Raw genomic sequence first — 15,152 nt, 5'->3', positions numbered from 1 at the left:
GAAATGTTCTTAATTCGTTAAAGTATTGGATCATCTTCTATTGCAATAAACTAGGAGCACATCCATGATCCATTATAGAATCTGGAGGCTCTTGAAAAACCATGAAACTAAACCTAGCCAACAGTACCACAGCCACAGAATTGAAAGACATATATGTACGTAGAAGAACTACTTTCACATCAAGTCCATAGTACAATGCTTCAATAGGTTCAGGGGAAGAGACTCCCTCAAGCCCCGAATACCTTAGTAGGACATTGGAGGAACATAAGACATAGCTAGGTACACACAGGTATGTGCATGGACGCAATACCCTAGTCCTGGACCAAGTAACGCCCCACGCCCAATTTCTCTTGTGCAGGAGATACCAGCCATGGGGACTCCACTGAGCTAGTCAGTAAAGGGAGTTATATCCACATGAGAGGCTCCGAAAAAGGACCTGTCGCGATGGTAGCTGGAGAAGAACAAGCCTTTAAACACCTCTTGATTAGCATCCAATGCTTCCAAACTGTGACGAGCATCGTCAACACGAGTCAGTGCACTTCCGGCGTCTGAGTGGAGGAATATGAATCTATCCCCAGGTTGTATGCCACAACCCTTGACGATTATGGACTCGTAGTTACCCCTGTTCAAACCGTAACAGCAACAACTCAGAGTCTGTTGTTGTTTTCAACTAAATATGCACATAAATATTTGTACGAAATTTCAAATAAATTTGTGACTCACCCCAAAAGTTCATGACAAGCCAGGGTTGTTCTGAATTGTGTAGAGTATTGTCAACCTTTCCTGACCTCAATGTATAAATTTGGGTTTCCCAAGTCCAACTACAAAACAAGAAGGGGTTTGCTAGCTATTTTTTCATCTTTCAACACTACTAAAAATTTAGTGTTCAGTTAGGAATTCACTTATAAACTCACCTGATTTATAAGCTGTTGTAAAACAGTGACGCAATCAAGCATGGGATACCCTTCTTCTGCTCCTTCCACTACGCCCGAAATCCAAGATTGAGCAAAGAAATCCTCAAACACTGAAACGCTCCTGAGCTCAGGACCAAATGGAATTATGCCGTCGGCCACGGCCACATGGAACCGAGTTTCCCCCAACTCTGTTAATCAAATCCCAATCAAGAAATCAAGACACATTATGACAACAAATTAAGGACATAATGTTGAAAGAGGGGGAAAAAATAGTACCAGCAGACTTGTTTTGGTCCCTGGCAAATACTAGAGCAGCAGCATCAAAGAAGAACAGATCAGCACTGTAATTTTGGGTTTGGTCCCTGCGGCGGAACAGAAAGGAGCCTTTTGCGTCTCCTACAACGGCAGTCTCCTCAGGCATGACAAGATCTACAACATACTCACAGTTTGTCAGCTATAATATAAGAAATTGGGTTGAGTAACCAAGTAATACATTTTGATAAATAAATTTGAGTATTCACCTAGTTTCTCAACAATGGGTCTTATATCAACACGATGATCCTGGTAAAGAAGAAACCATGTCGTATTGTCTTAAGTACATGACAAATACTCTTGCAAAGCAAGGAACACAATTTGGTCACCAATTCTTGTATTTTGTTCTATAGTTTTTCTTCCAATAGTGCATGACAACATTGTATCGAAATTTTGACCCTCTCGCAGATTTTCTTTGTAATTTCGGGTATTGCATAATCACAAATAAAAACAAGATCGATGAAATATTAACCCCAACTTACTCCGAACATTGTGATACAAGCTGGGTCGAGAGAACCTGAAACGGAAGCAGTGTAACTCCTAAGCTCCAGCATTTTTATGGCATATTGGGTTGCTGAGTAGTGCAAAATCACCAAGTCAATTGAACATTTCCAATGTGTAATCAGAGATTAACGGAGGAGTTTAAGCAAAATTACTTACAGTCTTTGATCTTGGAAGTGGGATGACATCCACTTTTAAATCGGGCACAAATCCAACAGAGAGAATCCCTCCATTTATTGGATTACCTCCCATTAGAATTTCTTCATCCCAATAGTTGGGCCCATTTTCCAATTCCCACTTCACCTGCATAAGGCCGAAATAACACGCTTACTAACTGTTAATGTCTAAAAGTCTAGCGGTAGCTGGACCTTAGTTAACGCTGATCCGGTGGGCGGATCGATACTTGTGTTAGTATTATAGTTCCCGTTACCTGTCAAGTAAAATACAATGGGCGTCAGAGGGAGACCGCGCTGGGCGGTCTTCAACTCTCTGATGCCTAAGTTAGTCAATGTATTTATGTTGACAAAGTAACAGTAGGTAAGTATTGAATGCGTAATTACTGAGGAGAGAGGAGAGAACCTTTTATAGGTGAGGAAGAGACTGATCTTGTCTTTGTTTTCAATGTGGGACTGATATGCTTCAGTTCCCAGCTTCAGAAGCTTCTGATGCCATCTTGGAGCGGCGCGTGGCGGCGCGTCGGTGGCGATCTGGAGGTGGTCCGATGCTGAGGTTGTAGCCCGTCTGGCGGCGTGTCTGCATGTCATTCCTTCGGTTGGAATTAGTACCTTTGGCGGTACAATGAGCATGGCCCATTATAGCTAATTATGCTTGCAAATGTACATGTATGTACAAGTCCCCTAAGTCCCCAGTCAAGGAGGGCAATCTTGGTTGGGGAGTTGTTCGGCGGTTTGAAGCGTTTTCCTCCGCTAGACTTGCAAGAGCATAATTAGCGTCAGTGCGTTGTCAACCGTTGGTTTTACTGAGCAAACGCTTTATACCCTTTCGGGTGGGCCCCTGCTGGCCCCCCAGGGAGTCCCCCACTCCCCGGCGAAGATAGACCTCCGGATGGTCGGTAAATTGTTTGATGAGGGGGAGCTGCACGGAGCAGAGGGTGTTGGGTAGCGAGCCCAATCTTAGTACCCAAGTGACGGGGGTCAATGTGCCTGATCAGGGCCGTCATAGACTGTTTGACTAGTCCCCGTGTCCCGTAGGGACGGTCTGACGGTAACGCCGCGTGGCGGTCGTTGTCAGAGTGAGGCGTGGCCTCGGGATTTTCCGTTTGGCGGACATCCCTCCGCGGGATGCAGCAGCAAGCAGCGTCCGGTAGACGTGCCTGGCGGTATTTTGCAAGATGAAAAGGGGGTTCCACCAGAGGTGTGTAGCGAAAGACACCCCGCTTGCAGGATAGCAAGGGAGAAGTCCCGCTGGCAGGGCTCTGCTCAGCGGAGACTTCGTCTTGGAAAATGACGAGGGAGAAGTTCCGCTGGCGGGGTTTCGCTCAGCGGAGACCTCGTCTCTTGGAGGATGACAAGGGAGAGGTTCCGCTGGCGGGGTTTCGCTCAGCGGAGACTTCGTCTCTTGGAAAATGGCAAGGGAGAAGTTCCGCTGGCGGGGTTTCGCTCAGCGGAGGCTTCGTCTCTTGGAGGATGACAAGGGAGAAGTTCCGCTGGTCTCTTGGAGGATGACAAGGGAGAAGTTCCGCTGGCGGAGTTTCGCTCAGCGGAGACCTCGTCTCTTGGAGGATGACAAGGGAGAGGTTCCGCTGGCGGGGTTTCGCTCAGCGGAGACTTCGTCTCTTGGAAAATGGCAAGGGAGAAGTTCCGCTGGCGGGGTTTCGCTCAGCGGAGGCTTCGTCTCTTGGAGGATGACAAGGGAGAAGTTCCGCTGGCAGGGTTTCGCTCAGCGGAGACCTCGTCTCTTCGAGGATGACAAGGGAGAGGTTCCGCTGGCGGGGTTTCGCTCAGCGGAGACTTCGGCTCTTGGAAAATGGCAAGGGAGAAGTTCGTCTCTTGGAAAATGGCAAGGGAGAAGTTCCGCTGGCGGGGTTTCGCTCAGCGGAGGCTTCGTCTCTTGGAGGATGACAAGGGAGAAGTTCCGCTGGCGGGGTTTCGCTCAGCGGAGACTTCGTCTCTTGGAGGATGACAAGGGAGAGGTTCCATTGGCGGGGTTTCGCTCAGCGGAGACTTCGTCTCTTGGAAAATGACAAGGGAGAAGTTCCGCTGGCGGGGTTTCGCTCAGCGGAGACTTCGTCTCTTGGGAGGATGACAAGGGAGAGGTTCCGCTGGCGGGGTTTGGCTCAGCGGAGACTTCGTCTCTTGGAAAATGGCAAGGGAGAAGTTCCGCTGGCGGGGTTTCGCTCAGCGGAGACTTCGTCTCTTGGGAGGATGACAAGGGAGAGGTTCCGCTGGCGGGGTTTCGCTCAGCGGAGACTTCGTCTCTTGGAAAATGGCAAGGGAGAAGTTCCGCTGGCGGGGTTTCGCTCAGCGGAGGCTTCGTCTCTTGGAAAATGGCAAGGGAGAAGTTCTGCTGGCGGGGTTTCGCTCAGCGGAGACTTCGTCTCTTGGGAGGATGACAAGGGAGAGGTTCCGCTGGCGGGGTTTCGCTCAGCGGAGACTTCGTCTCTTGGAAAATGGCAAGGGAGAAGTTCCGCTGGCGGGGTTTCGCTCAGCGGAGGCTTCGTCTCTTGGAGGATGACAAGGGAGAAGTTCCGCTGGCGGGGTTTCGCTCAGCGGAGACTTCGTCTCTTGGAAAATGGCAAGGGAGAAGTTCCGCTGGCGGGGTTTCGCTCAGCGGAGGCTTCGTCTCTTGGAGGATGGCAAGGGAGAAGTTCCGCTGGCGGGGTTTCGCTCAGCGGAGACTTCAGGCGGTACTTACGAAGTCATCCCCACTGTTTAACACGTGTCGAACCTATAGCGGGTTAGCGTGCGTAGGCTTGTCTCCTAAGCCTGTCCGTCTTCTAGCTTTTAATGATAGTAATCGTGGGTTTCATAACCGAGGTAACGCCTCGGGTACTCCGGAGAGTGAGTGGAGACTGATGACACGTGTACGGCTGGTACGTGATGCCGTTATGGAGCGGACGGCTTAGGACGCGTTGATGCCGACATAAAAGGGGGGGGGGAACCTTGGGAGATTTGCCACTTTGCGAAAATTTGAAAACCTAGTCGTCGTCTTCGAGTTCTGCCTGTCCGAGACCGAAGAAAGAGCCTGCCGAAGCTTGGGTATACCGTTCCCAGAGAGACGTCGATCGTCACCGTGCACGACAGTGCTGAAGATTGCACCACTGAGGTTGGTACCTGGATTTCCCCTTTTTGTTTTTGTTTTAGTGGGTCTGTTACTTTCTGGGTTTTGCTGTTTTTGCCTTTCTGAGATGACTGCTGGTTTTGCTGGGTGTGTTCTGAGGTGTGAATGGGATTTCTTTGGGGGGGGGGGGGGGGTTGGATTATGGTTGGCTAAGCGTTGGTGGTTAAGGATTTAGGTAGCCGAATCTGGGTTGAGTGCGTCTGTTTTGTACTTTGGAGTTTTCTGGGTTTTGTTCTTGATACCTTTGGCTATATCTGATATGAGAGTAGGCTAGATCTGTATTTGTGCTAACTGATGTGGGTTTTAGGGTTTGGGATGGCTAACGTCATAGAGATTTCGAGCAGTGAGGATTCCGGGTCTGACGTGTCGTGCAGCGCGGCGGATAGGATTTTTATTGATTCGTTGCGTCCGTCTGCCCATGCAGGAACCTCACTGCCAGAACCGCTAGAAGTTGAGCCGCTTCAGACCATCCTCTGGGAAGTAGCTATGGGTCGTGGTTCGCGTCCAGAGAGCTCTAGGGCGGGTGAGGTCGCTGCTGCCAAAGCTAGGCGCGACGAGCGCTTGGCGAGCAATAGTGCTGCTAGCGGCTCCGCTGGTGAAGGGGAAGTAGCGGGGCAAAATGCCGAATCGGCGTGGTTTCTTTCAGATGGCATCGCCGTCGACGAGGCAGGTGGGCGGATGGATGCCGCCGCTGTTAACCGGATGAAGCAGACGTTCCGGTTGCCGGGCTCGGTGAAGCTGCACCCGCCGACAGCGGATGAGAAGGCCTCGATGCTCCCAGCGGGACTTGGTGCCGTTCACGAGGCGATATTCCGCCAAGGAGTAACACTCTCGCTGGTGCCGAATCTGCAAATCCTGGTGTGCGAATTTGGCCTTGCTTTTGGTCAGATTTGCCCCAATATGTGGCGGTTGATGTTGGCCATGAACTCCCTTTGGCGGTTATCCGGGTGCGAGGGGCCTACTGTGGCGGAAGTGCTTCACTTCTACGAGTTAGTGTACGTGAAGCGCCGAGGCTGCAAAGGGCAAGTGAACTTGAGTCGCCGGCAGGGAGCGCCCAAGTTGATAGAAAATCTAAGGGACTCAATGTCCTACTGGCGGGGGACCTTCTGCGTCGCTACAAACGGTTGGGAGTACCACGCCAGATCGAATGCGGAAGGGCCGACTTTTAGGATTAAGTCTGAGTTCCAACCCATTCGAGGTTGGTGTCCGGTTTTCGCTGAACGTAATTGGCGTGTTCACGTGTTTGTACTTTGCATTCTTACTAACGACTTGTTTTTTTTTTTTTTTTTTTTGTGTGTGCAGCGGGACTTCGGTACACGCTAACGCGCGAAGAAGAGTGTCGCGTGGCGAGGATCAGGGGTTGCTGGCGGAACCGAAACTTGCTTGATTTCCGCCTGCTGACTGGTTGGGAGTTGCTGGTCGACCTGCGATTAACGCGGTCCATTGGTGAGGAGTTTCCGCTATGTCGTTTCTTCTGCCTTCCCCCTTTTTTTTGAATTGTGAAAGACTGACCGGTGGTTGTTTATTTTTAGAAACCCCGCCGGGCAATAAATCGAGTCGCGACGCATTCGAAAAGGCGATGGACCGGGCGGAGATAGACAATTTTTTGGAAGCCATGTATGCCGAGGGGCTGGCGGCCCAGCAGACCGTGGTGAACCCGGAGACGTTGGCGTTGAGCCAGTCTGAGGTTCCGGTGGTGATGCCGATGCCGCATCAGTCTCACCTTGGTGAGGATGGTCTGCCTACGGTGCAGGCGGGGACTCAGACGGCCGCCGGGGATCAGAGGGGAAGCGCTGCGGCAGGGCCACAGAAGGAGCGGATGCCTGCCCACAGACGTGGTCCTCAAAAGGTTGTGCAACCGGCGGAAGATGTCACTGTAACAAGGGAGGAGCCGCCAGTGAGGGTGACGAGGGCCGTCGCTGGGAGTTAGAGGGCGCTAGAGAAAAAGCGCCGGACGGCTGAGTCTCCTGACGAGGAAGAGGGAGACGAGGTGGAGGTGGTCGGGGCCCGCCGTCAGAAGAAGGCCCGACAGGCTCCCTCGAAGACTGCGGCGGTGGAGGGAGAGGCGCCCGCCGTCGGTGAGCTAGACTCGTTCGCCGAGTATGCGCCATTTATGACAGAAGGGGAGCGGGAGTTCCTCTTCCATCTGTGCGAGCGGCTGGGGTTCGGCGGTCTGGCGGGCATATCGCGCCCGACGGCAATTGACCAATCGCCCTTCAGCTCGGCGTTTGGTCAAATATCGGCGGGATTACATGATATGTTCGTGGCGGCGTCGAAGCAGCCCCGGATTGAGGAAGAGCTCAGGGAAGAAATCGGAGGTCTCCAGAGGGAGTTGGCGGAGGCAAAGGAGAGACTGGCGGAGGTCGAGCGGGGGCTGGTCAAGGCGGAGTGTGACTATGCTGACGCCCGCGGCAAGCTTAATGCGGCCATCCGACGGGACTTGGAGAGGAATGAACGCGTCTCCAAGTTGGAGCAGGAGATCGCGCTGCTGCAGGAGCGGATAGCCGCTAAAGATAAGAAACTCATTATAGTGCAGCGGGAGTCCGCCGATAGGATGGCCGAGGTGAAACGGCTGGGGGGTGAGGTTACCCGCCTGAGAGCTGAAGGGAGTACCGTCGCGTCCGCCGCTGTTGAAGCGTTCAAGCAGTCGGCAGAGTATAAGAAGACATTGATGGAGGCGGCGAAGGCTGGGGCCCGGGCAAATATAGACATGTTGAAGCGGAATGGCGCCATTGATTTTGCAAAAGCGTCACAGCCTGACGTGCCGCCGGCTGAGAGTGTCCCGCTGGAGACAGAAGTCGTGCCTGCCCCAGCTGGAGGTACCCACTCGGGCAGCGGGGAAAGTGGCCCACATCCGACGGAAGGGTCCTAGCAGACTCCCCACCCTACCCCGTCAGAAGTGTCACGTGCCGGATTTCTGGAGGCGCACACCCGGGCAGACGGTACCATAGAGACCCCCAGTCCGACAGCTCGAGGGTCCGATCAAGCGAGCCGATCGGTCGCGCCGCCGCCTGTTGAAGCAGAAGAAGTCGAAGCCAACCGCTGAAGCTAGCTGAGACCTCCATAGTTTTTCCTGCTTTCCCTTTTTTTGTAGCCGCTGAGGCATATCTGTTTGTAAAGAATGTTGGGGAGTAAAATAAATTTCTGAATTGGTTTGCCATGATGTGTCTGTAGTGTTGAGTTATATTTTTCTTTTGTCGATCAATGAAACATTAAAGGAATTAAGATTGGTCCAAGTGCACCTCGTAGCGGATAGGGTCCGCCGACGATTGCTGGCGTTGCCAGTTGCCCTCAGTGCTAGACTTGGTAACAATGGTTTGAATAATTCCTCGTTTCATTGATAGCTGACTGATCAGTGTACAAAAGTGGGGTAGTACCCGTTGGGTAGCTTCCCTTAGCTAAATACTTGAACAAAAATTTAGCTAAGTCAAGATGCTCCTGGGTAGCGGTCTGACTATTTGTAGTAATACCGAAGGTGTTCAGTATTCCAAGGGCGGGCCGTCGTGACGCCGTCCTTGTCCATTAAGTAGAAGGTGCCTGGGCTAACGACTTCCACAATTTTGTACGGGCCTTCCCAAGTTGGGCGGAGTTTTGTCGGTGGCGGAATGACTTCCTTCATGACCGAGTCCCCCAGTTGGAGGTTCCGGGCCTTGACTCTGGCGTTGTAGAAAGTGATACCCGTTGTTTGTTTTGTAAATTATGTAAATGGGCCTTGTGTCTTTTTTCTTCTAGGAGGTCCTTGTCCAAGTTGACACCGGCGCTGTTGGTCTCTGGGCAGTAGCCTTCGACTCTAACGGTAGGTTGAGTAACTTCAATGGGTAAGACAGCCTCTGTGCCGAACATCATACAAAAAGGAGTTTCTCCGGTGGCGGAGGTTGGAGTTGTTCGGATGGCCCACAGGACCTCTGGGAGCTTTTCCGCCCATAAACCCTTGGCGTTGTCGAGCTTCTTTTTTATTAACTTTTTGATTATCTTGTTCGCCGCTTCGACCTGGCCGTTGGTCTGGGGGTGGGCGACAGATGCAAACCTCAACTTGGTGCCCAAGTTGGTGGTGAAGGAGATGAGCTCGTCATTGTTGAACTGTGTGCCGTTGTCTGTGATGATTGTGTGTGGGACACCGTAGCGGCAGTAGATATTCTTCCAAAGGAAGCGAATTACCTTGGCGGTAGTTATTGCCGTCAGTGGCTCCGCCTCTATCCACTTGCTGTTGTAATCGATGGCAACAATGATGTATTTGAACTGACCCTTGGCAGTTTGGAATTTTCCCATCAGATCAAGGCCCCACGTGGAATGAATCCATGGGCCCACGATGATTGACAGTGGTTCCGCTGGTGCGTGTGGGAGATCTGCAAACTGTTGGCATTTGTGGCAAGACCTCGAAATCCGCCGGGCGTCATCACCAAGTGTGGGCCAGAAGTACCCTTGTCGCATTGTGCGGTTGGCCAGGGATCTGGCGCCCGAGTGGTTTCCGCATTCCCCGCCATGGATTTCTGCTAGGACAACCTTACCCTCCTCTGAGGTTAGGATGGGTGAATCCCTGGCGGTAAAGCTTGCCGTACTGGATGTTGTAACGGGTTGCTCTTCGCTTGAGCTTTCTTGCCTGGACCTTATCTTCTGGCAACGTTCCGTTGCGCTTATATGTAATGATCTCGTCTATCCAGCTGGGGTTGACCTAAACGTTGAAGATTTCCGCCAGGGTCTTTATGAAACTTGGTTTGTCAAGATACTCCACCCTTGTGTCCGCTGGACTTTGATGTGGTTGGGCGGTTGCCAGTCTCGCCAGTGAATCAGCCTTGGCGTTCTTTTCCCTGGGGATTTGTGTGATTGTGTGAAATTTGAACTTCTTTAGCAACGTTTTGACGTACCCCAAATATGCCGCTAGTTGCTGGTCCTTGGCTTGGAAGCTGTCGTTGACCTGGTTGACGACTAGTTGGGAGTCGCTGAATATGTTGACGTTGTCAGCTCCTGAGTCAATGGCGAGGAGTAGACCGGCGATGAGTGCTTCGTACTCCGCCATGTTGTTTGAAGCTTTGAAGTTGAATTTCAACGCGTACTCTACGTTCAGTCCCCCGGGTCCTGTTAAGATAACCCCGGCGCCGCTGGCCTTGGTACAGGCGGAGCCGTCCACGTGTAGGTTCCACTCGGACTGTGGGGGAGTTGCCTCTGCACTAGTTACTATTTCTGTTCCGGACTTGGTTTGAGTACCGGGTTCCGGCTGACGCTCAGTAAGTTCAGCGATGAAGTCCGCCACTGCCTGGCCCTTCATGGCAGTTCTTGGCTTGTATTCGATGTCAAATTCGCTGAGCTCAATCGCCCACTTACTGAGGCGCCCCGAGTGCTCAGGGTTCTGCATTACCTGCCTCAGCTGTTGATTGGTTAACACATGGATAGTGTGAGCCTGGAAATATTGGCGGAGGCATCTGGCGGCAACGATAAGTGCGAGAGCCAGCTGTTCCAATGGTGGATACCTTGTTTCCGCTCCGTTCATACCTCTGCCGGCATAGAATACTGGGAGTTCATCCTGGCCTTCCCGCCGGACAATGGCGCAGCTTATTGCCGTTGCCGAGACCGCCAGATATATGAATAGTGTCTCTCCTTGGACAGGGACAGAAAGGAGAGGGACTGCCGCCAGATATTCCTTTAGGCCCTGGAACGCCGCCTGACATTCTGGGTTCCAATCAATGACCTTCTTGTGAGTCGTTTTGAGAAGTTTGAAGAATGGGACGCACTTGTCAGTAAGTCGAGAGATGAATCGAGAAAGGGCGGTTAACTTGCCCTGGAGCACTGGACGTCCACTTTATACTTGGGGTCCGACAGGTTAAGGATGGCCTGTACCTTATCTGGGTTAGCCTCGATACCTCGCTCGCTGATGATGTAACCCAGAAACTTGCTAGCGGTGACTGCAAAGAAACATTTTTCTGGGTTGAGGCGCATACCATAGGCCAGGAGGATGGTCACTATGATCCTGAGGTTTGCCATGTGTCCACTGGCTTCTATGCTCTTAACTAGCATGTCATCCATATAGACCTCGATGATTTTTCCCAGATGCTCAGCGAACATGGCGTTCATCAACCGCTGATAAGTTGCACCGGCGTTCTTCAGACCAAAAGGCATGACATTGTAGCAGTAGAGGCCTTTGTCGGTGGTGAAGGTGGTGCATTCTTGGTCGCTGGGGTGCATCTTGATCTGATTGTATCCGGAGAAGGCATCCATCATGCTGAGGAGTTCGTGTCCGGCAGTTGCATCGACCAACTGATCGATACGAGGTAGCGGGAAACTATCCTTTGGGCATGCCTTGTTGAGGTTTTTGAAGTCGACGCACATCCACCACTTGCCGCTGGGCTTTTTTACCATTACCAGATTTGAGATCCACTGAGGATAGATGACCTGGCGGATGAATCCAATGTCCCTTAGTTTGGCGACCTCCTGTCCGATTGCCCGATATTTTTCCTCATCAAAAGCCCTCCGTTTCTGCTTGATGGGATAAAAGGAAGGTTTGATGGTCAGCTTATGAGTGATTATTTCAGTGGAGATGCCGAGCATGTCCGCATAGGACCATGCAAAGACGGTGGCGTTATCACGTAGGAACTGAGTGAGTTCTGCCTCCACTTTTGGATCTAGTTGGGCGCCTATGCGGACTGTCCTCTCAGGGTGCTCGTCTGAGATGCAGACAACCTTCAGCGACGTGTCCGGGTTAACCGGCTCCTTCTTTACATATTTCTTCTCCTCATCTCTAGGATCCTCGAAGATATTCGGTGGTGGTGGGTCATTACCCACTGTCAGGATTTCATGGCGGCGTGTTGACCGCGCTATAGTCGTTGAATAACATTCTCGTGCCAGCTGTTGGCTTCCCCTCACACAGCCTGTGCCGTTGGGCGTGGGGAACTTCACGAGAAGCATGTATCCGACAATGATGCACTTGAGCTTATTAAGCGTTGGTCGACCAATGATGGCGTTGTACGAACTGAAACAGTCGACAATAATGAACTCCGTGTGCACCTCCGCCATACAGGGACTAGTGCCAATAACTAGTCGCATGTAATCCGACCCTAGTGGTTGTGTGACGTCACCGGAGAAGCTGAGCAGTGGCTCGTGATCCTGGAGTAGTTTCTTGTTCCGCTTGAGATGGTCGTAGCAACCGCTGAAGATGACGTTTACAGCGGACCCGCTATCCACCAAGATTCTCCCCACCGAGAATTTGCCAAGAATGGCATCGACTAAGAATGGGTCGTCATGGGGTAAATGTACTCCGCGCTCCTCCTCCTCTGAAAAGGTAATAGGCTCCCAACCTGATCTCGGGAGTTTGGCGGATCTTTCGTAGCGGATGTTGCAAACTTCCTTTGGGTGGTTAGCGCGTTCATAGCGCTTTCTTGCCCTGTGAGACATGTTGGTGATTGGAGCGCCGCCATCGATGGTGTTGATGCGGCCCAAGGTCTCAACGTTGGCAATCACTGGTGGTGGTTGGCGCACCTTGAACTGCTCCAACTTGCCGTCACGGTACAAAGTCTCAATGGCCGTTTTGAGAGCATTGCAGCTGTTTGTATTGTGGCCGCTGTCCGCGTGGTATTTACACCACTTGCCAGTGTTCCTGGGTTTGCCTGTTTTTGGGTACTTTGGAGGGGGTGGCGGTGGGATCTGATCCTTGCACTGATTATAGATATCTTCATATGAGGTCGTTAGGACCGTGAACACTGCATACCGCTGTGAGGACTCCGCCTGCTTGTTGTGGTTATCCCCATGAGTTGGGCGGTTTCCCTTGTAATAATGCTGCCCCTTCTGCCGCTTGGTTTGGTGGTGGTCCTGCTGCCACTCCATTTTCTTGTCAGTTGGCGGTGCTGAGGGGGGCTTGTCAGTGGTTTCCTGGTGACTGGAAGATGGTTGGGTTGACCTTGTTGGCGTTGCTGGTGGTGGGGTCTCTCCATATGTGATGAATTCCGCCTGGGCGTGAATAACCGCCTCACTCATGACGTGGTCGTACGTCGCATTGGGATGATTGTAATTGAGGTGATAGAGGAACGGTCCCTTGAGGAGTCCCTTCCTGAAGGCTGCCGATGCCATAGTTTTGTCTAGATCGCGGCACTGAGATGCTGCCGCTCGCCACCTTGTGACGAAGGCCTTCAGTGATTCGTCCTCCCTCTGTTTAACGCCGAACAGCTGACTTGTGTTGTGATGTCCGGCGGACAATAAGATGAAGCGGGAGAGGAAAGCGTGTGACAGTGCATGGAATGAGCCGACAGATCCTGGCGAACACTCAAAGAACCAGTTCATTGCCTCGCCGTCCAACGTTTCGCTGAACAAATGGCATAAGGTGGCGTCGTCGAACCCCTTGTTGTTGGTGACCTTCTTGAAGGTGTCCATGTGGACAAAGGGATCGGTCATTCCGCCATACTGCGACATCTTTGGGGTTTTTGCATATGTCGGTCTGACAGCCTGCAGGATCGCGGCGGAAAAGGGGCCGGGTCTGGAAGTGAATAGCGGGTTCCGAGTTGACGCCGAGACGCCCGTCTCCGCCCGGATCAACCTCTGCTCCAGTTGGTGCATCCTTTCCAATAGCTGGGCGGTTGCATCGCCGGCGGAATCGGCCTGAATGACCTGCCGAGTTGGCTTGCGCCTAGGTATGGGCGGATCACCCTCAGTCCTTGCCCTGGCATTCGAGCGGTTGGTGTGCGGAAGTGATTCCGCCACCTGCTCTAACATTAGTTGGGGTATGGGCGGCGGTCCCATTCCTGACAACCCAGGTGGGTTCAGCGGTACATGCATTTGTACGACCGGTCCTGGCACCATTGTGCCGGCGCTGGGTCGACTACGCCTGGTGCTGCGTGACTGCTCGCTCTGTGCCGGGCGGTCGGTGACCGCCAAAGTGTTTTTTAGTTCCTCAAAACGTGTCATGAGCGCGGCCATCTGTCTTTGGGCTTCGGCCTTCTCCTTGCGCTCCTCCTCAGGCTCTCTGTTTGCCTTATGAAGATCCGCCAGTGCTATCTCGTACATGGTGACGAGATCTTGGCCTGACGGGCGGCTGCTGCCTGGATTTGCCTCACCGCCGGGGTTGGCCGGGGTTGTGAATAGTTTGCAGTTAACGCCGATCGCGGGGTCGGAGGGTTGGGGAATGGCGGGAAGCTCTGCCTGCTCTTCAGCGTTTCCCCCGCTATCGTTAGTCATGGTGATTGTAGTGGGATGACCTTTAGTTCAAGGGTTCCCACAGACGGCGCCAATGTTAATGTCTAAAAGTCTAGCGGTAGCTGGACCTTAGTTAACGCTGATCCGGTGGGCGGATCGATACTTGTGTTAGTATTATAGTTCCCGTTACCTGTCAAGTAAAATACAATGGGCGTCAGAGGGAGACCGCGCTGGGCGGTCTTCAACTCTCCGATGCCTAAGTTAGTCAATGTATTTATGTTGACAAAGTAACAGTAGGTAAGTATTGAATGCGTAATTAATGAGGAGAGAGGAGAGAACCTTTTATAGGTGAGGAAGAGACTGATCTTGTCTTTGTTTTCGATGTGGGACTGATATGCTTCAGTTCCCAGCTTCAGAAGCTTCTGATGCCATCTTGACGCGGCGCGTGGCGGCGCGTCGGTGGCGATCTGGAGGTGGTCCGATGCTGAGGTTGTAGCCCGTCTGGCGGCGTGTCTGCATGTCATTCCTTCGGTTGGAATTAGTACCTTTGGCGGTACAATGAGCATGGCCCATTATAGCTAATTATGCTTGCAAATGTACATGTATGTACACTAACCTGGAATTTGAACACAAATAATTAAATAGAGGAATAATTTGGGCAGGAAAAAAAAATTGAAGTGAGAGTGAGCTATTGTGACCCAAGAATCAAAACTAGCTTGTTTTTGATTGTTTTCGAAAGACATATGAAGCTCTCAAGATGATTACAAAAATTAATTTCATTTAATTCTCTAAGCTAATCATGTTCCTTTCAAACTTGATGCCAATGTGGATTCCATGATTTTCCCATTCTCATATATATATGGCAACATAATTTAAAACGAGTCGACGACTTCAATTAGGACAAATGCATGAACCTCTTTCATTTAATCTCTTCTTTCAAAATTTAATTGAGTAGTACTCAGTACTCTTGAGAATTGCTAGCACTACTCGATCCTTCGATCTACAAGG

At 51.7% G+C, this 15,152-nt stretch overlaps 1 protein-coding gene across 1 annotated transcript; it reads right to left on the bottom strand.

The window, feature by feature from the left end:
• Positions 1–220: 220 nt before the first annotated feature.
• On the bottom strand, positions 221–6,644 carry LOC121050594. Its single transcript, XM_040511311.1, has 7 exons — positions 6,540–6,644; positions 1,887–2,030; positions 1,709–1,766; positions 1,191–1,343; positions 915–1,102; positions 724–821; positions 221–622 (listed from the first exon to the last, which is right to left on the bottom strand). The coding sequence occupies exons 1-6, from the start codon at positions 6,642–6,644 to the stop codon at positions 774–776; spliced, it is 696 nt and encodes a 231-aa protein (XP_040367245.1). The 3' UTR covers positions 221–622; positions 724–773.
• Positions 6,645–15,152: the final 8,508 nt, after the last annotated feature.

Source organism: Rosa chinensis, chromosome 7 (assembly GCF_002994745.2).
Source record: "Rosa chinensis cultivar Old Blush chromosome 7, RchiOBHm-V2, whole genome shotgun sequence".
Classification (NCBI taxonomy): Eukaryota; Viridiplantae; Streptophyta; class Magnoliopsida; order Rosales; family Rosaceae; genus Rosa; species Rosa chinensis.
This window is presented reverse-complemented; position numbering and strand designations above follow the sequence as displayed.